Source organism: Tachypleus tridentatus, chromosome 1 (assembly GCF_004210375.1).
Source record: "Tachypleus tridentatus isolate NWPU-2018 chromosome 1, ASM421037v1, whole genome shotgun sequence".
In the NCBI taxonomy this organism is placed as follows: Eukaryota; Metazoa; Arthropoda; class Merostomata; order Xiphosura; family Limulidae; genus Tachypleus; species Tachypleus tridentatus.
In genome coordinates, this window is record NC_134825.1 from 147,042,698 (window position 1) to 147,066,841 (window position 24,144).

General features: G+C 34.8%; 1 protein-coding gene across 3 annotated transcripts in view; it reads right to left on the bottom strand.

Annotated features, from left to right (window-relative positions):
* LOC143226347 (locomotion-related protein Hikaru genki-like) overlaps positions 1-24,144 on the bottom strand; it is a 62,577-nt gene that overhangs the window by 20,658 nt on the left and 17,775 nt on the right. For 2 of the 3 annotated variants that reach the window (XM_076457199.1, XM_076457218.1), the window contains exons 2-5: positions 8,494-8,703; positions 4,629-4,886; positions 3,345-3,504; positions 1,872-2,020 (exon numbers count right to left, since the gene is read on the bottom strand). In XM_076457199.1, coding sequence (XP_076313314.1) covers positions 1,872-2,020; positions 3,345-3,504; positions 4,629-4,886; positions 8,494-8,703 — 777 coding nt within the window. The remainder of the gene's footprint in view (positions 1-1,871; positions 2,021-3,344; positions 3,505-4,628; positions 4,887-8,493; positions 8,704-24,144) is intronic. The other variant, XM_076457208.1, reaches the window with a different exon arrangement.

A 24,144-nucleotide genomic window follows, 5' to 3' on the forward strand; every position in this document is an offset into this window, starting at 1 on the left:
GTGGATGGATGAAAAGTGGATAGATAACCCTTTCTTTTGCGACAATGTGTTTTCCTGTTGTTAAAAGAGGTCTGTTGATGTTCATGGAGCCTACTCTGGAATGATTGGGCAAATTTCTGTCGGAAAAAGGAGACTCCAGTAACTGAAGGCGTGACAAAACATTAGTTCTGCACCTTGCAGCAGAAAGAGATGGATTCATGCAATACATGGAAGCAATGGTGGGGACAGGGACAGAAGTAGACATAAACTTTTAACTCTTGCATCCATAGAGAGCAAATTACGTTTTGCATGATGTTAGAAGTACAAAAAAAAATGCTTGCATTTACATTGTAGCAATGGCATTAAATGCAGCAGCATATATCCGAGATGGAACAGAGGACAACATCTCCCAATTATCACATTAAGAAATGTTGTTTACAGCACTTAGAAATTGTGACACTTTTTCTTTCATCCACTTACAGCAAAATCGAAAGTAAAAGCGATTTGAACCACCATAATTGACACAATGAGGGTCCAGTTGACATGAATAAACCATCTTTTAAAGTTCTTCAGAAAAGCGTACATAGTCTTCATTACATATAAAACGAGTTGATGGTGTATGGAGTAATATATAAATGTACACCTACTGTTATACAATATTACAATATTACTTATATAGCCTAACAACTGAACTGATCTAGCATCGATTTCACAACCTTAAACTTATGTGGTGCGTTGGCTAAGATAACAGGCAGGAAAACCAATCAGCAGCACGCACAGGTTATGCTGCAACTTTTAAAGAACAATGCGATTAACTCACAGTAAAGCGCATTAACATATAAAAGACGCAGGTAGCCCTCGAGTAGCTTTGCTCGAAATTCAAAAGAAACAAACATCTGTAAGTCGAATCAGCGACATGTTGTGGCTCAAACCTTGGATCTTCTGATGTGCAAATCAAAAGGCTAACCGCTACTGAAAAAGAGATGATCCATCTCCACCTGAACTGTTAAAATGATGAAAGGCTTGTTGATATATCAACAGCGAAAAATATGAATTACAGTAACCTCAGATTTTGTTTATATGTGCCTCTGCCATAAAGCATTGCTATATTACATTACGAAAATATTAGAAGTTTTGGGTTATAAACATAATATGTAAATTCGGTTTGTTTCTTTGTTTGTTCAAAAGCACAAAGATAAACACTGAGCTATTTTTACTCTGCCCAGTACGAGTATGTAAACATGATTTTAAACGTTATAAGCAATTACTTAAACTTATTGCGGAGCAATAGGGGTTGAGAGCTTATATATTTGGCATGGCCAAGCGTTTTAAGGCGTGTGACTCGTAATCTAAGGGTCGCGGGTTCGCATCCCCGTCGGGCCAAACATGCTCGCCCTTTCAGCCGTGGGGGCGTTATAATGTGACGGTCAATCCCACTATTCGTTGGTAAAAGAGTAGCCCAAGAGCTGGCGGTGGGTGGTGATGACTAGCTGCCTTCCCTCTAGTTTTACACTGTTAAATTAGGGACGGCTAGCACAGATAGCCCTTGAGTAGCTTTGTGCGAAATTCAAAAACAAACAAAGCTTATATATTTAATAATCAAGAGATGCATAATTCTTATGCATGTCAGTGTAACTAAAGATACCTAATTCAAATGGTCTTGTAGTAGAAGACAATATAAATGAATTTATATATTTTAAACCCGAATGACTTAGCAGCAAGTCTTAAGGTTTGTAACACAACAAACCAGATTTCGATACCAGTTGTGGGCACACTACTGACAGCCCATTGTCTAGCTTTGTGCTTAACAACAAACAAACAAGCTCTATACATTTAATAATATAAACTTACAGTTATATTTACTCATAAATAACTTAGGTTTATTATCTTACCCTTAACAATAATTTCAATGTAGTTGCTGTGTCCTCGAGGTGTCTTGCATGTTAAAGTCCCTGTATCCATAGCAGAAGCAAAATAGATTGACAAGCGATATTTCCAACTTCGTTCATCTTTTGAGATTGCCCAACCGGACGGGTAATGTCTGAAAATAATAAGGAAACTTAATAAAAGTGTGAAACTTGTGTAAGAAGCTCGAAAGAGAAAATATTTGCATACGAACACCTAACTATAGTGTTTGAACTAGGTAGGCTATCTTAAGTTTGAAGAAACATCAACCTTCACAATATAAGTAGAATAATTTTTACAGGCGCTTACTTTAGGTATTATCTAATAAAGTCTAATACATTGGCATTTTTTATTTTCTATGAGTGCTTATAAAGAAATAGTGCTCGTAACAAGACCTTCTGGAGAATTGGTTGGATGCATGATTCTCTTACATTTGTTGAAAATTGAAGATGGAGTCACTTTTTGTAATAATTAATCAATAATTATCATTGTGAGCTTTAAAATACAATTATGATTAAGTTTGTCAAACGGCATAGAGAATTACAGCTTACAGATTATTTATTATTGCTATATCTAAACGTTTTTATTCTTGAGTATAGATACAAAGTGAGTAAATATTAAAAGTGATGGTCACTATTACGGTATGTTATAAAGAAAGCAAATGCATAATTGAGTACAAAGAGAGGATCATATGTTGTCAGATAAGAGAAGTAATAATACATGTATATCAATATACAAAAAGATGATCGTGTATTGTATAAAACACTCAGTAAAGAGAGAGAGCGTAAGAGTAATAAATAATGAAGTAAAAGACATAAAGAGAGAGAAATACATAAAAAAAAACAGAAAATACAATAACAGACTGAGGTACAGGTATTATATTACTGAGGTAATATAATAAAGGAGATTAGAACACGAGTAAAGAGAAAAACCAGGAGGAAACAAGTATAACATATAGGAAAGGAGGAAAATGTCCCTTATCAGATGATAATGGAGGAAACATGGATAACCAGATGGAAGCAGAGGGAAGTATCTCTTATCATAGAATAATGGAAGAAACATGGATAACCAGATGGGAGTAGAAGGGAGTATCTCTTATCAGATAATAATGGAGAAAACTTCGATAACCAGACAGGAAAGGAAGAAAATATGTCTTATTAGATTATAACAAAGGAAATATGGATAACCAGATAGAAACGGAGGGATATATCTGTATCAAATGATAGTGGATAACCAGATATGAACGGGGGAAATATTTCTGTTCAGATGATAATGGAGGAAAAAACAGAGAGAAACGGAGAGAAATATCTCTTTTCGGACAATAACGGAGGAAGCATGGATAGGAACGGAAAGAAATATATCTTTAATCTGTAACTTATTATTGTGTTTCGTATTAGCTTATAATAACCTATTAAAACAATATTTTAAATTATGGTAAATTATAAACTCTATCTGTTCACCGATTTTTAGTTGTCCAGGTCCATTCAGGATTTCCACGTTCTCTTTTAAATAAGCAATCAAAATGCACTGTACTGTTTGGTAAAATCACTATATGGCCATCCATTGTCACGCCTAAATCTCCATCTGCCACGTTATACGTAATGGTAGGTGGTACTTTATCTGTAAATAAAATAAGAAACTCTTGTTTAGGGGTATTATCATTGATATATTCATTTTAAACCTCAAAAAAGTATCTTAGGTGCATATGAGCTAAACACTAAGGTCAGAATGTAAGTAAATTGGCCCTAATTTTTAACTAACTACACATGAGCCAGTTACTAAGCAGGACCCACCGACACAATAGTTTTTCTTTGGGGCTCTCACAACCGCATCACTGGATAGCCCGTAGCATTTATAACATGTCTACTGATGAAAACACGGATTGCGTTCCATGACACTGTGGTTCAGACCTTGGGCTTTTTTATCCGCAGCCTGGCAATCTAACAATGAAGGTACGTCGGGTCTCTAGATTATTATTGAAATTAAAAACTAGCAACTAAAGAATTAAAAGCTAGTAACAAACTAAACTCTAAATATTAGGTAAATACAAATTATAAAATATTAAAAGCATAGTAGTGACAAACATCTATAAATAAGTAACAAGTATCCAACTTGTCGACTAGAAAATTATGAATGCAAGTTATAACTTTTAACTTTGCAAAATTGTATGGTACATTTACATATGAAATCATAAAGTTAAATATAAAACAGTTATAAATTATATTTAATAACTATGTAATGAATAACACGATAATTTGTATTCGTTTCTCTGTACTGATCAAACTTCATAGAAGTTATTCAGTAAAACCACAGAAACCCAAATTGGCCCGGCATGCCCAGGTGGGTTAAGGCGTTCGACTCGTAATCTGAGAGTCGCGGGTTCGAATCCTTGTCACACCAAACATGCTAGTCCTTTCAGCCGTGGGAGCTTTATATGTGTCGATAATCCAACTATTCGTTGGTAAAACAGTACTCCAAGAGTTGGCATTGGGTGGTGATGACCAGCTGCCTTCCCTCTAGTCTTGCACTGCTAAATTAGGGACGGCTAGCGCAGATAGCTCTCGTGTAGCTTTGCGCGAAATTAAAAAAAAGAAACAAAACAAACCAACCAAAATTTGGTTAATGAACATCACTAAATATTAATTGGAATTATTACTAATGCATACAGCAAAACTAGTATTTATGCCAAACAATTTGAAATTTGTTGAAGGTTTTAAATGAAATAGTCAAAAATATTTCTGTACCTGAAAAATTTGTTTGTATCGTAGTTGGAAAACAATGTGGAAAAGGTGAACTCCATTCTCCATTTTTGCATTCAACAGTCTTGTTACCAATAAACTTGTACATTCCTACATCGCTACAGCGCATGCTCAATTTAATTCCGTGAGGCAGTCTGATTTTTTGATCCAAAGTGAGAACCTTTCCTTCGTGGCTTACAACCAACTCAGCATCTGTAGGCCGTAGAACACACTGTCGCAATAATGGCTGAAAAAGTTTGTTATCTGAAAATTAAATGAAAATCCCAGATAATGAATATTTTCTATAGAAAAGGGTCACAAGCATGATTTCATATAATAATTATTTGAGAAAGGTTGTCGTTTTGGTAACTGTAATAATGCTTTTGATAATTTATTGCCTCTATACAAATAATTTACTGGAAACAAAGTTCTTAAGGTAAGAAGTCAAAATGGGAGAATGGTGTTAAGAGACGTATAGAAAACCGTGGTCACTGAAAGCTATTCACTTGAAGTACATCAGAAAGTACACATATACGAACATTTATTGAATAATAGATATCAAGCTGTTTATTTAAATCTGCTCTCAGATTGTTTGTTACTTCATACAAAAATTTAAAATTATTTCTCTTAACATATATTTTAATTTTTTGTCATAGATTATCTGTTGTGCTATGAATCAGCGGTGAATTTAAGCATTGCAACGCTAAAATCCAAGTTTAGATACCCATGGTCAGCAGATCACAGATAGCCCGTTTTGCAGCTTTGCACGTAACAACAACCTTTTGTTTTAGTTTCGATGAGAAGAAAGCAACTGAAATGATATTAGTAAATACATTAGCACCAGCTAATATAAAAGCAAGAAAAATACTAAAATCAGTCACACTGTTATTGTCGTGTGTAAAAAATCTGTTTCTTATATAATTTATGTTAACGTTTCTCCAACCAACAAGATTCGAAATTAGCAGTAAGATGGCTTGAATAATACAGTAGCTATTAATATATAACAATAGAGTAGACGTCACACGACGAAACTTGTAATAACGTTCTTAAAACCTCAGCAATGTTAATTTTGTCAATTTGTGATCTCTATTAATCTATATTCTTGATGGATATTATTAATACCGTAAATATTTAGAAGTAAGAAAAAAACACTAAAGACAGTAGTAATAAAACCAGTGAAAACTTTAATGTGACACAACGTTTCTAGCCTTAACCTTCCTTCGGGTAATTTTGCTGAAGAAAGGGTTAAACCCGAAACGCCACGTCAAATTAAGGTTTACCTAAGTTTTACTAGTATTGTATTTAGCGGTTTTGTTTTCTTAATCTTTGGATTTTGCTTTCTGTTCGTTTGTTTTATTAAATATATATATATATATTTGTTATTTGTTTATTCTATATAAATAATATTTAAGAGTAAGACTAATAATGGGAGCAGAATACTTATACCCGAAAATAATTAAGAGGACCTGGCATGGCCAGGTAGTCAGGGTGCTTGACTCGTAATCTGAGAGACGCGGACCTGAATCCCCATTACACGAAACATGATCATTCTTTCAGTCATGGGGGCTTTATAATGTGATAGTCAATCCCACTATTCGTGGGAAAAGAGTAGCCCAAAAGTCGGCGGTGGGTGATGATGACTAGCTGCCCTCCCTCTAGTTTTGCACCACTAAATTAGGGACGGTTACCGTTGATAGCCCTTGTGTAGCATTGCGCGAAATTCAAAACAAACAAAAAATTAAGGAAAAAATGTTTTCTTCAAATATCTATTTTATATTTTTATGTTGATACACAGCGGGGGTAGGGCAAAGTAATTGGTTAAAAAGTATTGACTGAACATTCGAATGATATTCCTTTCTACTTGTTTGGTATGTTTCTGTCATTTGAGTTAGAATTGAAGTGAATTTAAACTTCTGAACTATGGAATACTTGATACTTGTAATAACAGAGTTTTGTTTGTTTTTGTTTTTTGAATTTCGCGCAAAGCTACTCGAGGGCTATCTGCGCTAGCCGTCACTAACTTAGCGGTGTAAGACTAGAGGGAAGGCAGCTAGTAATCACCACACACCGCCAACTCTTGAGATACTCTTTTGCCAGTGATTAGTGGGATTGACCGTCATATTATAACGCCCCCACGGCTGGAAGGGCGAGCATGTTTGGTGCGACCGGGATTCGAACCTGCGACCCTCGGATTACGATTCGAACGTCTTAACACGCTTGGCCATGCCGGGCCCCAAAGAGTTTTGAAATCCATTTTTACTCAAAATATTATTTAATCATTTTTTATTCATGGTTTTCCTTTAATGTCGAATTATATGAGATTTGCAAGAGTTTCTTAATATCAGATACGCGATTGATTATGGCGCTATCAAGGCATAAGAAGGTCGAGTTAATCCTGCTGTTTCACATGAATGGTTGGCCGCAGCCGAACTTTGCTTCTAATTCAGTACACAGCATCCTGAGAAGATCGGGAACGCTGAGCATCCAAAAGAATGAACTGAAAATGACATGAATATTCTTCACAACTTTCAAAGAGAGTGAAAAAGAAACCGTCTCCAAACTGGTTGAATTACAACGATAACCCGTCGAACACATTCTGCAAAATGTCCTATAGTTCCAGACTTTTCGGACATCCTGTATATATTGTCACCGGTTAACGTACACTGTTATGTAAAGTCAGACGTGTGGTCTATTATCGTACATCGCATCTTCGGTACATATCTGGTTCAAGGTTACAATTCACTGTATTATAAAGATTATGTCAAAATAACAGCATACGTAACTTGCACTACTGGAAACCCAATTAACAACAAATAAACTTTTTTATGTACTCCATACTTAGAAGACAGAATAGATACCATTTTATTTAAATATATAGTTAAAATATTTCAAGTAAAGCTTGCTGATGTATTAAGCATTTAACTGGAATTTCACAAAGCTGTGAACTAACAAAATTCCAGACACACACTGTGTGTTAATGTGTTCCATAACTCCTTCATAGCTCATATACAAGACACAAAATTAATTGTACGACTCCTAACAGTCAACGATAAAATTATTTAATTTCAAATTAGGAACAAATACAAAATGGGATATTTAATATTAAAATCGTTTCCACGGATGTTTGTCAACACGTGTAATTTAAGCTTACATGCTTTGAATTTTTACTATGTTAATTATATTAATTACTGTTAATTCTTCTTAGCTTTAAACTATAGGTTTCAGGTCTTCATCGATTTTACAAGAAGAAATTTGTAATGGCTTCATATATTTCTCGCTGTCCTTTCTTACGTCATGCTTTATACAACAGTGCCTATTTAAAGCAAAATGGTTATTTGTTAAACATGCTATCAGATTACAGCAAATAATTTCATATCTAATTAACTGTTTCTTTAATTTACAATCCGTTTTGATAAAGAACTTATCCTTATATTTAACAGTGAAGTTTCTAATTTTATGAATTCGAGATTTTGTTTTGTCACATTCAATAACATTGATTACAGTCCTCTCAAAAATCAAAGCTCAATTACGTGATATCATGATTTTTATGTTATTTTAAAATTCTTTTATACATTATGGAATAGTAAATTAAATAGTTCTACGTTTAGGTTTTAAGATGATGAGAAAGTTAGGTTGTTTTCATGTACTAACCAATGTATGATCATCTTTGATAACCAAGTAAAAGTTTCTTCTCTGTTCCTCTTTTGAAAGCTTGGAAGTTATTTTTAATATTAAACAAGACGGTCTTTTTCAACAAGTAAATAATTTGTTGGTTATTGACGAAACTATTGATTTCTTCCATCGAGAATCCTTATAGAATGTAGTTGTTTAGAGAAAACGAATTACATTGCTAAGCAAAATGTATGCATACCTTCGTCAACAGCGCACAGAGGTCCTGTCCAAGCGCCATCTATGCATCTAATTTTACAAACTCGTTTGTATCCAAACGGCCCAATAATTCCAAAAAACTGGACTTCTTGAATATTGTCAAAGTCTATTCCACCTCTATTCAGCATTCTGGAGCCGTTCACTACGACTTCTGGCTGTGAGCATCCACCCACGGTTCGGAAGCCTTCAGCTACTGAAAAACAACAGCAATAGCTTATTACATTACAATATCACTATCCTATATACTAGAGACGGAGTGATATAGCGATACGATATGTATATGGTATCGTGAAATCATCGAACAGTTGTATCGATGCATTGTTCGATACGATCTATTTATCAACGCGAAATATGTATTGTTTTGTATTTGTTTGTTTGCTTTTGACTTCGCGCAAAGATACACAAAAGTTATCTTCGCTAATCGTCCGTAATCTTGCAGTAAGATCAGAGGATCACTGGTCAAATCCCCGCCGCATCAAACATGCTTGCCCTTTCAGCGGTTAGGGCGTTATAATGTTGCTATCAATCCCACTATATATATATATATATATCCTTTGGTAAAAGAGTAAGTAGGTCAAGCGTTAGCGGTGAGTGGTCGTGACTAGCTGGCTTCCCCTTGTTGTTTTTTCATGTTAAGAGAACATCTCCGGTCGACAAGCTTTTAATAATATTGTGTGCATTTATGCAGTCTCAGAGCATGGTACGTGTCGAAACCACTACCATAATAAAGCCGAAAGCCTTATATGTACAGTATACTTATATTTATTGTGTTTAGAGACACTGGATATTTCGGTGTAGCATTTATCTAACTAGCGAAAACTAAATTAATCTTCAACTTTAGATAACTGTATCGCACTTTACTAGCAGACACACCGCTCTGCGAGCAGCTGTTTGTTTTAGTAATTACTAATTTAATGAAAAGACACCTTATGGAGGTAAAAAGGTGTATCTTTAAAAAATTAATGTACGACTTAAGGAGATGAAATCAAATTTGGTGGCTAGGTACAATTATATAATTAATAAGATAATTTTACCAAATATTTATTCATTAGTTAGCTCGGTCGTTCTTTTTCGTTCTTCTGGGGTCACGATGTTGGGTAAAACAAAATGCGTAACCTAGTTAACTAATGAATGAATATTTGGTGATATATCATTATCAGTGGTCTAAGCTTAGCTACCATTTTGGCTGCCAATTTTGTATGTGTGTGTTTTTTATAGCAAAGCCACCTCAGCCTATCTGCTGAGTCCACCGAAGGGCATCGAACCGCTAATTTTAGCATTTTACTTACCGCTGTACCAGCGAGGTACCTGCCAATTTTGATCTCATTCCTTTAAGTCACACCCTCAGTTATTGTTTTTCCGCATCTTTTTTTCACATATAAGATGTTTTTTTATTAGATCAGTACACACCAACAAAGTATAAGAAATAATAAAGTTACACTCATTAGTAACCAACATTAACTTTAGAATCGCAACCTCATTTTTCTGAACAGCCCTATACTTTACAGAACCAAACAAGCTGTTTAAGATATACACTGATGGTTTTTACTCTCTGAAGGAGAGTTATAGTAACGCCATGAGTTATTGTCATCACTCGCATGCACTCGGTGCAGTCTTATAAAACTTCATTACTTACGCTAATTGTTTAAGCTGATATTACGTGACGCTAAACTCTCTTTAATTAGGATAATTTTATAAAATTTAGTAATTTTCTGCTTAAAAATTGACAATGAATAATAACCGCCTATGTAGTTGTAAGATTATTTTGAAAACTTGAGCTCAAAACTGATGATCGAATTTGTTGGCCTAACCAATACTTATGTATCTGCACGTTCTTTTACATTACAGTTTTGCTGTTCTAAGTGAGCCGTCTTTCATCTGTATGACGAAATCTAATCATGGTCTACTTTTACTTTTAGATGAATCCGCAGCAAAATTTTGAGTCTGATATCTCACGTGACTTTTTGCAATACGAGCGCAAATATTTTGGTCAAATTTGAGCGATTTGTGTTGAAAACTTGGCATATGCGGCTTATATCTAGACCACATTTGATACCTCGATTTAGGTTGTAAAAGTCTGTCAGTGTGCCAAATTAGAAAAAAAAATCTATCATAATTATCTGTGTTCTTCTATGAAACAAAATTTGGAAATAAAAAAAATAAATCAAAATTGGATATTTTATACATCGTGTATTTCTTAATGGCTTACCTTGAAATCTGATGGGTGAAGCAGGAATTTAGTTTAGTACAACGTATGAAAATATGTAATAGTTTGGATTACCACAGTCTCAGCTACAGAAAGTGGAAAATCGCTAAACTACCAATCCTGTTAAAAACACACATTCACGTCGCACCAAAAATGCTCGCCATTTTAGGCGTGGAGTAGTTATAATGTGACGGTCAATCTAACTATTCGTTGGTAAAAGAATAGCCCAAGAGTTGACGGTGGGTAGTGATGAATAGGTGCCTTTCCTCCAGTCTTACACTGCATAATTAGGGACAACTAGTACAGATGGCTCTCGTGTAGCTTTGAGCGAAATTCGAAAACAAACAAACAAAAAAAAACACTGTTTCCTGCACGTTGTTTCTGATATACGACACACTACCATATGTCGTGATCGTAGTATTAATGCCTCCTTGAAAAAAAACATTTTTTTTATCTGGAAAGTGGTGCACGATAAAAGTGTTCTAATTCTACTTTTTAGTCATACGTAACTCATTGTATGAAAATAATCCAATGTGCAAAGCTCAAACTTTTCATAAATTTTATTAAAATAAATATTAATCTTTACGTATATTAAACACGATTCCGTTTATAGAAAAAATACCAGTTTTTAAGAATTCCAGTTTATCAGTACTTCATTTAAAAATTATGCCAGTGTTAGTGAAACTCATGTTCTTGTTGTGAAGAAAATACTTGTATCTAAAATTGTACTATATTATAAAGAAATGTTGTTGCACTTACCACAGTTACTTATTCTAATTTTCTGAATCTGAAACAAATAGTGTGAAAATTTTGTACATTTTTGTTTGTGATTCAATAGGTAGCGCAGAAGCTCTTGTTACAAAAATAGATAGTGACATACATGCTATTCCAATTATAGTAACAATTGAATAATTTGTACAAATTAATGAAGTGATATGTCAGTGGCGATAGAACCGTGGTATCACGGGCAGCACGTTTAGTACATAAATGTAGTTCACAACGAGTTAAAGCCAAAAAACACAACGTTTCAACTATGAAACGTTCAGTGTTTTCCGTGAAGAAAAGGGCACACACAACACAGAGTTTAGGGACAGAAATTACACAAACTACACCTCAAGACAGCTCGATGCTACGTTGTCGTACGAGAAACTAAAATCTAGGCTACAAAAATAACCAACAGACTCAAAAATAATAATAACATGGCAAGATATGATTTGAGATCAACAAAAACGTATAAACCAAACTTTCAGAAGCTTTGAGGCACATCTCTACATAAAATTCACTTTTATTGAAAACGAAAGTGAAAAAAACTGGAATCAGAAACAACATCATTCGATCACAGGCTCGTAATGTAGGCTTCATTCAACAGAGGCTTTTGTGCCTTTTATCGGATTAAAATCAAACCTATAAGGAGAAATCCATTACAGAGGCGAGTCTGTAATAACATGCAGTCTAAGATGGACCTTGCTGTAATTCGTAGGGATTTTTTCCATCAGTATCGATACATAATCGGGGTCATTGAAGTGTGATGATCCAAAGTCAGCAAGCACATCGTTTTCATAAAGTTCGATCAATTTCTATGCAATCCTAATCATGCCATGTAGAGTGAATTTCATAACAATAAATATAACGAGTGACAGATTCGAACTCCATTTTCAGATGAGACAAAATGTTACAAATAGATTCATCAATCATTAACTTTGAGTTATTCAGACTATAAAAGGTTTCTAAATGGACATGATAAGGGATGCTAAGGCACTATGAACGTGTATAAGATAGTACTGTTGTATTGCTTAGAGACAACAAGTAAGATAGCCTCGCACATAACTGTCAGAAAAAGACTAGGCGTGACAAGTTCAGATGGTTACGACATTTGACTCGCAACCTGAGGGTCACGAGTTCGAATCCCGTCTCCTAACACACTCTTGTGGCTCAACGGTATGTCTGAGGACTTACAACGTTAAAATCCGGGTTTCCATAACTGTGGTGGGCAGAGCACAGATAGCCCATTGTGTAGCTTTGTGCTTAATTCAAAACAACAACAACCTAACATACTCGTTCTTTCAGTCGTAGAGGTGATATAAGTGCTGGCCAATCTCACTATTTGTTTGTAAATAGTAACCCACGAGATGGTGGCAGGTACTGACTAGTTGCTTCTCTCTAGTCTGTAACTACAAAAGTAGGGACGGCTAACGCAGATAGTCCTCGAGTAGTTTTGAGCAAAAATCAAAACAAACAAACAAAGGAAAATAGGAACAATAGAAAGAAAAATGAATATTGTGAGTGTGGCGCTAACTCGCAACAAGAAACAACATGAACATTTGATTAAGTGTGGCGCTAACTCGCAACAAGAAACAACATGAACATTTGATTAAGTGTGGCGCTAACTCGCAACAAGAAACAACATGAAAATTTGACACACTTCTGCTGACACGAAAATTCTGCACATCACACTGTACCTGTTTTACGCCTATGTTTACAGGACTTGACTGGATATAATACAACATGATTTATTATATACCTCACATTGAAGGTAACCATAATGATAATACAACATCAACACTTAGCTCCCGTTGCTGGCACTGACCCAAGACTACACAAAGCAGAGACAAATATCCACGAAAACAAAGTAAGTTTCTTCTAGTTTCAGCCAATAACTAGAATTGCGTATCAAAATTTCTTTTGATGGAAATTCCGTGGACTAATACTCTGAGAAGATTAAGTAGAGGTTGCTGAGGTCAGATAATCAGTGAATAGGTAAAATACGTTCTACAATTGGCTTTTACCACGAAAATGTAACATTCTTATTAGATAGTGGTTTACATAAACGTGTAAAGCTTAGAATTATAACTACTGTAATATAACAACGCATCATATCAAGAATATCATAAAAGCAAAGGTAATAAACAGTCAGACAGGAAAGCAGATAGTACGAAGAGTGCAGTTAAGTACTGATTAAAATTAGAGTTGCATACTCTTGAAATTTAGAGTTATATGAGAGGGAGTAATAACAGAAGTACTGATTGCTTGTTTTTTACAATATCACATCAAAGTTATTGTACAGTAAATGTTTGTTTTCGCTTCCTGTGTCGTGTAAGTTTCTAATAATGGAAATGCGGATGAAAACAAACCGTGATATAATTTAATAACATTATCAGTATAACGGTCCCCCGCTGATAGAGCGGTAAGTCTACAGATTTATAACGTTAAAATCAGCGGTTTGATTCCCCTTGGTGGACTCAGCAGATAGCACGATGTAGCTTTGCTATAAGAAAACACACACAGCAGTATAACTACGGCCCGGCATGGCCAAGCGCGTAAGGCGCGCGACTCGTAATCCGAGGGTCGCGCGTTCGCGCCCGAGTTGCGCCAAACATGCTCGCCCTCCCAGCCGTGTGGGCGTTATAATGTGACGGTCAATCCCACTTTTCGTTGGTAAAAGAGTAGCCCAAGAGTCGGCGGTGGGTGGTGATGACTAGCTGCCTTCCCTCTAGTCTTACACTGCTAAATTAGGGACGGCTAGCACAGATAGCCCTCGAGTAGCTTTGTGTGAAATTCCAAAACAAACAAACCAGTATAACTACTGGTGCCTCCTAGTAGCACCGCCCATTGTGAAGGTTTATCTGAAATATATTTCCATTACATTTTATTGATCCGGCAAACTAATGTTTTAGGAAAATGAAACGACTTCATATAACTGTGTATATTCTTATATTTTTGTGACTTACTGTAAATAACGAGAATTTGATTCAAGTAAAATCATATCAAAACGAAATAACACTTTGAACGCCTTCGCCTCTGAAACAAAAGAAAAGGAACTCAGTTGATGATGTCGATACTGATTGTTATACACTTTAAATAGCTGTATAAATACTTTCAGTTTGTACGGTTTTAAAAATAATATTGCGGGAACGGATTGCAAATTACGAATTCTTCAAATCGTAGTCAGTGCAAATTACTCACCGGACTACGCCCTGCTCTTTCTTTTCAGAAGAGCACTAAGATATTGAAACAGCTAAAATTAATCTTAGTGGCTCAGATAATTTTCAGATTTTGTTCACTTCTACAATTCAATTAAAAGGCTGAGTTAATGGACGTAGTTTGGTTTGAATTTCGCGCGAAGCGGGCTATCTGCGCTAGCCGTCCCTAATTTAGTAGTGTAAGACTAGAGGGAAGGCAGCTAGTCATTACCACCCACCGCCAACTCTTGGGCTACTGTTTTACCAACGAATAGTGGGATTGAACGACACATTATAACGCACCCACGGCTGAAAGAGCGAGCTTGTTTGGTGTGACGGGGATTCGAACCCGCTACTCTCGGATTACAAGCCGAGTGCCTTAACCACCTGGCCATGCCAGGACTAATGGGTATTGAAACTTATATACCTAAAGATAAATAAAGATGAATTGTGTTGGTTTATGTTTAATACTAATAAGAATGGAATAACATCAGATATGATTCGTGTTGTTTTGATTCTATGTTAGTTCTCACATTAATATCTGAGGATGGGAATAACTTACGTTATTGAGAAATATTTATACTCTAACATTCGTACCATGAGTATTTTTTTCTTCACGTTATAATCTAAATTCTAATATATTATTACGCCGAGAGTTTCTGAATGTTAATTTAATTAGTAGAGCAGCATGAAACATATAAGGATATACACAAACTCTGCAATCAAAATGTCATTGTGTTCAGTTTCTACTGTGTTCAGTTAAAATTACTAACGGAATAAATGAGTACGAATCAAATTACAGTGCTTGGTACTCCTTTGTTGTTAAATATATTACGGTTAAATCTCGTAGATTTAAATATAAAGTGAATTTAATAGTTACTCACTTTTACAATGTTAATTCATATAACACAAGAACTTTGTAAAGTAGCAGTTAATAACTATAGCTTTCTAAACTTTAATAAAATCGACGGTTCATATAGAGAATCTGTTAAGGTAATTTATAAGTTGAACATTTGGTAAACCTAACTTATGTAACTTCATTACAGTCATCAGTTATTTTTCATAACTTATGTAACTTCTGTGAATCTCGCATTTAATAAATAGAAAACGTGTGACGTTACTTAAGCCGCAGGTCCGGCATGGCCAGGTGGTTAACGCGCTCGACTCGTAATCTGAGAATCATGGGTTCGAATCCCTGTCGCATAAAACATGCTCGCCCTTTCAACATTGGGGCGTTATAATATGAAGGTTAATCCCACTATCTGTTGGTGAAAGAGAAGCCCAAGAGTTGGCGGTAGGTGGTGATGACTAACTGCCTTCCCTCTAATCTTACACTGCTAAAGTACGGACAGCTAGTGCAGATAGCACTCTTGTAGCTTTGCGCGGAATTCAAAAACAAACTCAAAAAAATGTTAACAGGAAAACAAGCACAAGCAAACAAAACAATAAACTGGTTAAGACAGTATCAGTATATAATGTTTGAATATTCGTAGCTAATTGGCTTTTCTTCAATAAAGACTCTATTGTATTATTATCCTGCAAAAAAATTTGTATTGGAATGCACTTATAAACACATTTCGTTTGCGTGTGTGGCACTTAAATATATAAAAACAGTATTTATCACATACATAAAAACAGAAATTTATCGATTAAAATTCACTTTGTACTTTGAATTCAAGTAAGTGAAAAAAATTACGTCGTAGGAACGTAGCTTAAGTTTTGCTCCTCAGTTTCGTTCAAACCTGAAGCGATTTCTATATTTTTTCCCTATATTTATCGAGTTAGTGCATCAACTGCTTATCGGATTGTTTTACAATTCCTAAGCATTATTAACCATTGAAGTCTACGTGAACAGATGTAGAAAACCAGCATCGTATCTATCAAAATAAGAGTAATCCAACAGAAACTGATGAAACCCATAATAAGCCTGATGTGTCATTTTCAAACGTGTAGATTTAGCTTCAAAGACAATCTTCTGAATACAGCTTATCAAGCTGTTAAGTCAGGGCTTGTGAGAAAAGCGACAAGGCAGTCATTTTTCGAGAACCAGTTAGAGTTAAAAGACTGGTCTCTGTCACGTCATTTGTCTTTTACCAGATGTATTTCAATATAAATTTAAAAAATATATTACTTGACAGTAAAATAAAACTGAGAAGTACGGATGTCTTTATGAAAGGAAAATAAATCTATTCAATATTTTAAACAGATAAAAATCAAAAAGTAACATATCTGACATCAGTTGTATAATTATGAGCAGAACATACGTAATATTTCAAGTCTACACAAACCTACGCCATCAAAATTTATTCACAAACATTTTATAAATTGTTGTCAAGTGTTATTAGTAGTAAAAATGTTTCTCAAGACGGCTGGTATGAGTGTTAAAACTTTTATTAAAACAGAGAAAAGTGTTTCGACATTCTTAGGTCATCTTCAGGTTAACAAAGAGAGTTTGCAAATGACCGTTGCCGGGCACAAGTCTTAGGGACGAGAATGTAAACTGGTAAGGGATTGTAGGGGGCGTTGCAGTATATGTTAGGTTAGTGATTATTATAGGTGTAAAAGTGTTTCTTTATTGGTTTAATTTTGGTTGTTGTACAAATAGGGCTTCTTTAATTTTACGTTTATTTATGTTTGTTTTCCTACTTAATATGTGGATGTTTTCTATGTTTACGTTCTGTCTATTTGCTTTGTAGCGTTCAAAAACGTGTAAAGGTGTTTTTTTTTGTTATTTGAAGTTGGTTTCCATTTTTCTGCTTGTTTCTTCAATGTAGAAATCATGGCAATTATCACATTGTATTTTATAAATAATGTTGGTGCTGTGTTTGTCAGTGTAGTTTTTACATAGTATAGACCTTAGTTTTGTCCCTCATTTTTGAATACATTTGGTATTAACTGGAATGTTGTGTTTTGTTAGAAGTTGATTTTTTTTCCAAATGTTGGTTATTTTTTGTTCATATCGGGAACATATAGTATGCAGCAGTGTAAGGTTTTGTAGTTTATTGTTTCTTGGGATTTATTGATGTTTGTTTGTTGTTGATCTTGTTGTAGGTGTGTATAGTTTTCTCAACGGTTTTTGGAGGAAATTTGTGATGTTGATAAATTGTTGTTTTATTTTATTGATTTCATCATTAATTTTATGAGGTGAACATAGCTTTGTGGCTGTGTTTATTTGGGTTCTTAATATGTTGAGTTTTTGTTTTGTTTCATGTGCTGAGTTCCCAGGGAATGTTTAATCCAGTGTGGCTAATTTTTCTGTGCATTTCTGTTTTGAATTGTGTACTGGCTTTTGTGATCTTGATGTTGAGAAATAGTTAGCAAATAGCATGAATTTCATAATAATTAAACAGGTAGATTGGATTTGTGTACTAGTTTGTATTTAGGCTACAAAATAGGCTATCTCCGCTGTTCTCACTATGAATATTTTTTCTATATAGTCCCTCAAGATTATCGATGAGACACCGTTGGGCGGTCCATTGGGAAAGGACACTTCAAGTAAACATACTTCATCACAGAAAAACTCAGATGAAGCAAAATAATAGCTCCTAACATGTGTGTTTCAAGTTACCATCAAGTCACATAGAGAGTGACGCTATTAAACCAACCTATTGTAACTGTTAATAGCCCGCAGTCAAAGCAAAAGTAAAGGTAGCCATGAATATAATCCAGTAACCGATCACCAGTGAAATTAAAACAATAACACCAGAAATCAGTTACCGATCACCAGCAAAACTAAAACAATAACACTAGGTACTAATTACCTATCACTGGGAAAAGTAAAACAAAAACACCAAAAATCAGTTACCGATCACCAGTAAAAGTAAAACAATAACACCATAAACCAGTTACCGGTCACCAGCAAAACTAAAACAATAACACCATAAATCAATTACCGGTCAACAGTAAAAGTAAAACATAACACCAGGAATTAGTTACCGATCACCAGTAAAAGTAAAAAAATAACACGAGATATTAGTTACTGATTACCAGCAAAAATTAAATAAGATTACAATTGTCAATATTCACTATCATGACCCGGCATAACCAGATGGTTAAGACACTCGACTCGTAATCTGAGGGTCGCGGGTTCGAATCTCCGTCACACCAAGCATGCTCACCCATTCAGTTGTGAGGGTGTTATAATTCAACGGTCATTCCCAATATTCGTTAGTAAAAGAGTAGCCCAAGAGGTGGCGGTAGGTGTTGATGACTAGCGGCCTTTCCCCTAGTCTTACAATGTTAAATTAGGGACGGCTAGCGCAGATAGCCCTCGTGTAACTTTGCGCTAAATTCAAATCAAACCAAACCACTATTTGACCATTTACAGAATTTTCAAGAAAAGCTACACAAATGGTTATTTGAGCACAACCTTTTCTAGTTTTAAACTTATAGACTAGATACGAAGCAACTGTATCTTGATACTATCAAAAGCCCACACCGCCAACTCTTCAGCTACTCTTGTCTGACAGAGTAGTGAGACTTTTCGTCAATACTTAGGCGTGGTATAGCTTGGTTGTTAGGGAGCTCCAATGGCAATATGAGGATTATTGGTTTAAATGCCGTCCTCTTTCAGCTGTGGAGTGTTGTACTGTGAATGTCAATCCCACTATTGGTTGAAAAAAAAAGAGTAGCCCAAGAATTTGTTTCAGGTTATTCTTACTGTCTGCCTTTCCTCTAGACTACTATTACTAATTCAGGGAATGCTAGCGTATATAACATTCGTGTAACTTTATGCAAAATTCAAAACAAAACAGTATCACCATGGTTATAACTTACTTACAACTATTCAGTGTAAAGCGCCTGTCTGCTGCAACGGACCCTAAACCATGAACGTTCCAATTAACAGTCAGTTATGTTAACCAATTAACCATTCTTGGCACATCAGGAAGAGCAGCTATTGAAATCGACAGCTTATAAATCAGACATGCGTAATTTCACAGAAGCTTACAGCCAATACGCAGAAAATATGTGACTTGCAGAAATTGACAGTTAATAAATCCGATCTGTATAACCTTATTAATATTGCCTGTTAATATTGATGAACATATAACTTTACTAATTTGATAGTTAACAGGTGAAAATACGTAACTTTATTAATATCGAAAAGTTAATACGCAGAAAATATTTAACTTACGGAAGGTGACAGTTTGTAACTCAGATCTGTATAACTTTAATTATGTCGACAGTTAATGTGTAACTGCTATTTATATTCATTATGCTTACAACAGAGCTAATGTAATTCATAAAATTATAAAATTTGGCAACTGATAGAATGTAAAGCAGGTTTAAAATATGCAATCAATTGTTATAGTTTGATAGTTTATCCAAACATTTAACAGTAAGAATATCTGTTTATATACAGAAGGAGCTAAAACTTTACTAAAGGTAAGGACATTTAAGGTATTATAGGCGGAATGATCACATTTTGACGATTTTAACGTCGATAAAGTTATTTCTTAATACGGGAAAAGTAAATCAGTCTGAATCCAAATATATATTCCTTCTTCCGCGAATGTTCTCTGACTAAAGAATCTTCACTTGCGACATACAGTGAAGAGCGCTAATGAACTAAAAGATTAATGACATAAAATCGCTTTTTCATCTCGATTGAACGCCACGACTAACAGTCTCTTATCGTGCCTATGTATTTATGCATGTACCTGTATTATATAACCATAAATCATCATTTCTGATACTAATAAACCGTTGAAGCAGACAGCCCATCTGACAAAATTATTTTTCAAACATTTTTACTGTAAATCCACTTGACTAGATGTTGGGACATGTTGATCCGAAATCCAATCATGTTAATCAGTGTAAAGATTTCATAAAATTTTCCTAGTGTTGAACCATAATCCTATATATGTCGCAGCCCTTGGTAAAAACGAAACATTTGTTGGATGCTATCATTGAATTGAATGGATAGTAGTTTATACCCCATACTTATATATCATTAGTTCAATTATTTCCATTTTAACTTTAAGTTCTATAATTTACTTTTTAATGTAACATTAGTCCCCCGCTAGTACAGCGGTATGTCTTCGGATTTACAACGCTAAAATCAGGGGTTCGATTCCCCTCGGTGGTCAGAGCAGATAGCTCTGCGTGGCTTTACTATACAAAAAACACACCCACACACAATATAACCTTAATTCTCCTTTACTAGTTTCCCTTTAATTATACGTTATTATAATATGTTAGGTTCCTGAAATTAAAGAAAAGCAGAAACGATACAGTAATAAAATACATGGATTTTAAAATCATATATTTTTTTATTATAATACAGAACCATATAAGTTCGTAGTATGTGTGTTTTTTCTTATAGAACAACAAAAACGGGCTATCTGCTGTGTCTACTGAGAGGAATAGAACCGCTGATTTTAGGGTTGTAAATCCGAAGACCAAACCAGAACTTGGAACTGAATATATTTTGAAGTGTAATTAGTTCTTGCTGAAAATTACATTTTAAGAATTTTATACAACAGTTGCAGAGGTTTTATAATGTTTATATATTTTGCTTTGTTAGTGGCCTTGTGTTTTATATTTGCTTTTGATACACTTTGTTTTGTTTTGATTCAATTTCGCGCAAAGCTTCTCAAGCGCTATCTGCTCTAGATGTCCCTAATTTAGCAGTGTAAGACTAGAGGGAAAGCAGCTAGTCATCACCAGCCACCGCCAACTCTCGGACTACTCTTTAACCAACTAATAGTGTGATTGACCGTAACATTATAATGCCCCCAAGGCTGAAAGATTGAGCATGTTTGGTGCGACTGGGACTCGAACCCGCGACCTTCATATTACGAGTCGAACGCTTTAACCCACCTGGCCATGTTTTGATACAGAGAAATGAATAAGAATGATGATGTCCAATATTGAATCATTTGATTATCCTGAAAACAAGTGGAATAATTCCTGGATGAGATTCTAAGCTTACCATTACTAACATGACAGAATTTATTGCTGAATAGTATTGTTGGTGTTCAAGAGGTGACATGAGAGGCTCTTGCCATCAGTTGAAGAAGCAAATAAGACATAAAAGCTCTTTCTGAAGAAAAAAATGTAGGCTGTTTAAGATGCTAGACGATATATTATGATAAAGTAGAGCAAAAATGAAGTGTTTATAACTGTGGCACGTAACTCTACTATATCAAAGAGAGGTTTATTTATTAACTTAAATGCTCAAGCCTTTTGGTTCCTTAATTAGCCGTTGTCTTTAATCTCATTATCATTTATTATTTGGTACTAAGGGATGAATGTGGGCCTTTGTACTTATTGCTTCAGTCCAATGGTGTTCGAGTAAAGCACATTTACTCAGGAACATTTAAATAAATCATAAAAAGCACTTAGACTTTATTCAAGTATTTTAGGATAGTAATTCTCTGGAAGAACTTGAGAAAGGGAGAAGCAATACAATGGATGATTCTGACATTGCATATTTCAGCATTCAATGCTGTAAAACAGTTGAAAGAGAAGCAACATGAAGAGTGAGAAATATATTATCATAATTATTTTATCCTTTAAGTATGGCCTTTGGGAAGCTTCAGTTATCACAGGGTTAAGTTTAAGGTTCATAAATTAGAAGTCCACGACTCCCACCTCTTTGCAACCTCATTTATGTGGGTTCTAAGTGATAGTTATATCAGAAACTAACTAACCTATCTTAAAGAGATTCCCATATGTAAGTTCACCAAAGATGTCACCGAAATCTATGCAGCATCAAAGAAGTGTCATGGATATATTGTTTTTAGCTGAAGACATTTTTGTAGCAGAACCATTTAAATAACCACATTGACAAAGTTGCTACAGGAGACACACTTGACAGCAATGGCTATAAGGCTCCAGCTACTTTAAACTAGTAGAGCCTGGATTAGTTATGATTATGATCCTAGCTGAGTGAAACATTTTAATTGTGTCTAAGGACCATATAGCAATATAAGCTCATCTACAACTGGATGTTACTTGATATATGACTGTTAAAGATACACAAATACAAGTCCAAGTTTCTAGTAGGTAGTGCTGCTGCTAAATCCAAACTATGGTAGGAATTTAGATAAAAATAATCTGATGCTCAGCAATTTTTGATTAAATAATCAAACTGTTAAACATTCGAGGTGTTCGAAAATATACAATCTTCCTTCGCCCTTCGCTTGAACGAAGGAAAATCGAATATTTTCGAGCAACTCGGATGTTTAATATATCCAAAGTGCTTTGGTACAGATAACAATTTAAAATAAGAGCGTTGCATGAGTACATATAGACTTCATGTTGCACTACTTCTAAATAAACAAGTCGTGTTTCTGAGGGCACTACAAGCCCACTCTATTGTGTTGCTAGAGTCTGCTGTAGCATTGAAATTGACACTAAAACAAACTATCGTCTGTTTAAATTCAAACTATCGTCTGTTCAAACAGACATCTCCCAAAGTGCTCATTTTATATCAGTGGTAAAGTGAATAATGAACATAGAGCTATTAGACTTCCATCTAGAATAATCACTAGCATGAAAAATGAAATATGAATCATTAAAGGTAGCATTTTAATTACTGGTGCATTTGTTGCACTTCATATAAGACCATTTGTGGAAATGCCAAACATGCTAATGCTAATGTCGAAAGGTTGTACAGGTAATCTTAATATAACAAGTGATGATGTGTTTTTTGAGCAACAGTCAGACATCAGCACATAGATGCATTTTTGACAAAACAATCTGTGTACAAGCTTCTTTGGAATAGCAGAAATGCAGCCAGCTCTGGCACAGAATAAATATCGAAGAATGATGTGATTCGAAAATCAAAGAGTACTTCATTATTTTTAGTAGTAACTGTGAATGTGTCCATGTTAAAAGCATTTTTCAGGAGAGTGAATATATAAATTTTATTATACTATATTGTATATATGAATAAGTTTGACCTGGTGTGTCCCTATTGTTAAGTTACAATTGACAATGCAAATAGATCTAAGGCTACGTCAAGTAATTTAGATGAGTTGTATGAATGTCACGCCATCGAACCTCCGCAATTCACTTGTCATTATTGTGTGATTTAGAAAGCTTACATTAGCAGGATTGTAATGAGTGTTTGGCCACGTGCTCTAGTCTGCCATTGGCTGAAAATCTAAAATGACGTTTAAGTGGGTAGAGAAGGTAGGATTGGAATTAAAGACAATGAAATATGCGTTTTTATTCACATCTTTAATTTCTTTGTTTTGTGGAGGAAAAATTGGAGTATTCGTGATTTTCGTAACTGAAAGATAAATCTGCATATTTCTGTGCTTCATATTACATCGTCAACATTTTATGACCACCTTCTGCAAGATGGTTACACTATTGTTTGTTATAATTAAACCTTATTAACAGTCTATATTCCGTTAGTATTTAATTAAACTTGTAGTGTTAGAGACTTCACTATTGGCTTTTCTTAGGTAAGGTGTTTTTATTCAAGCTGATTACAGATATTAGTGATAATGAGACT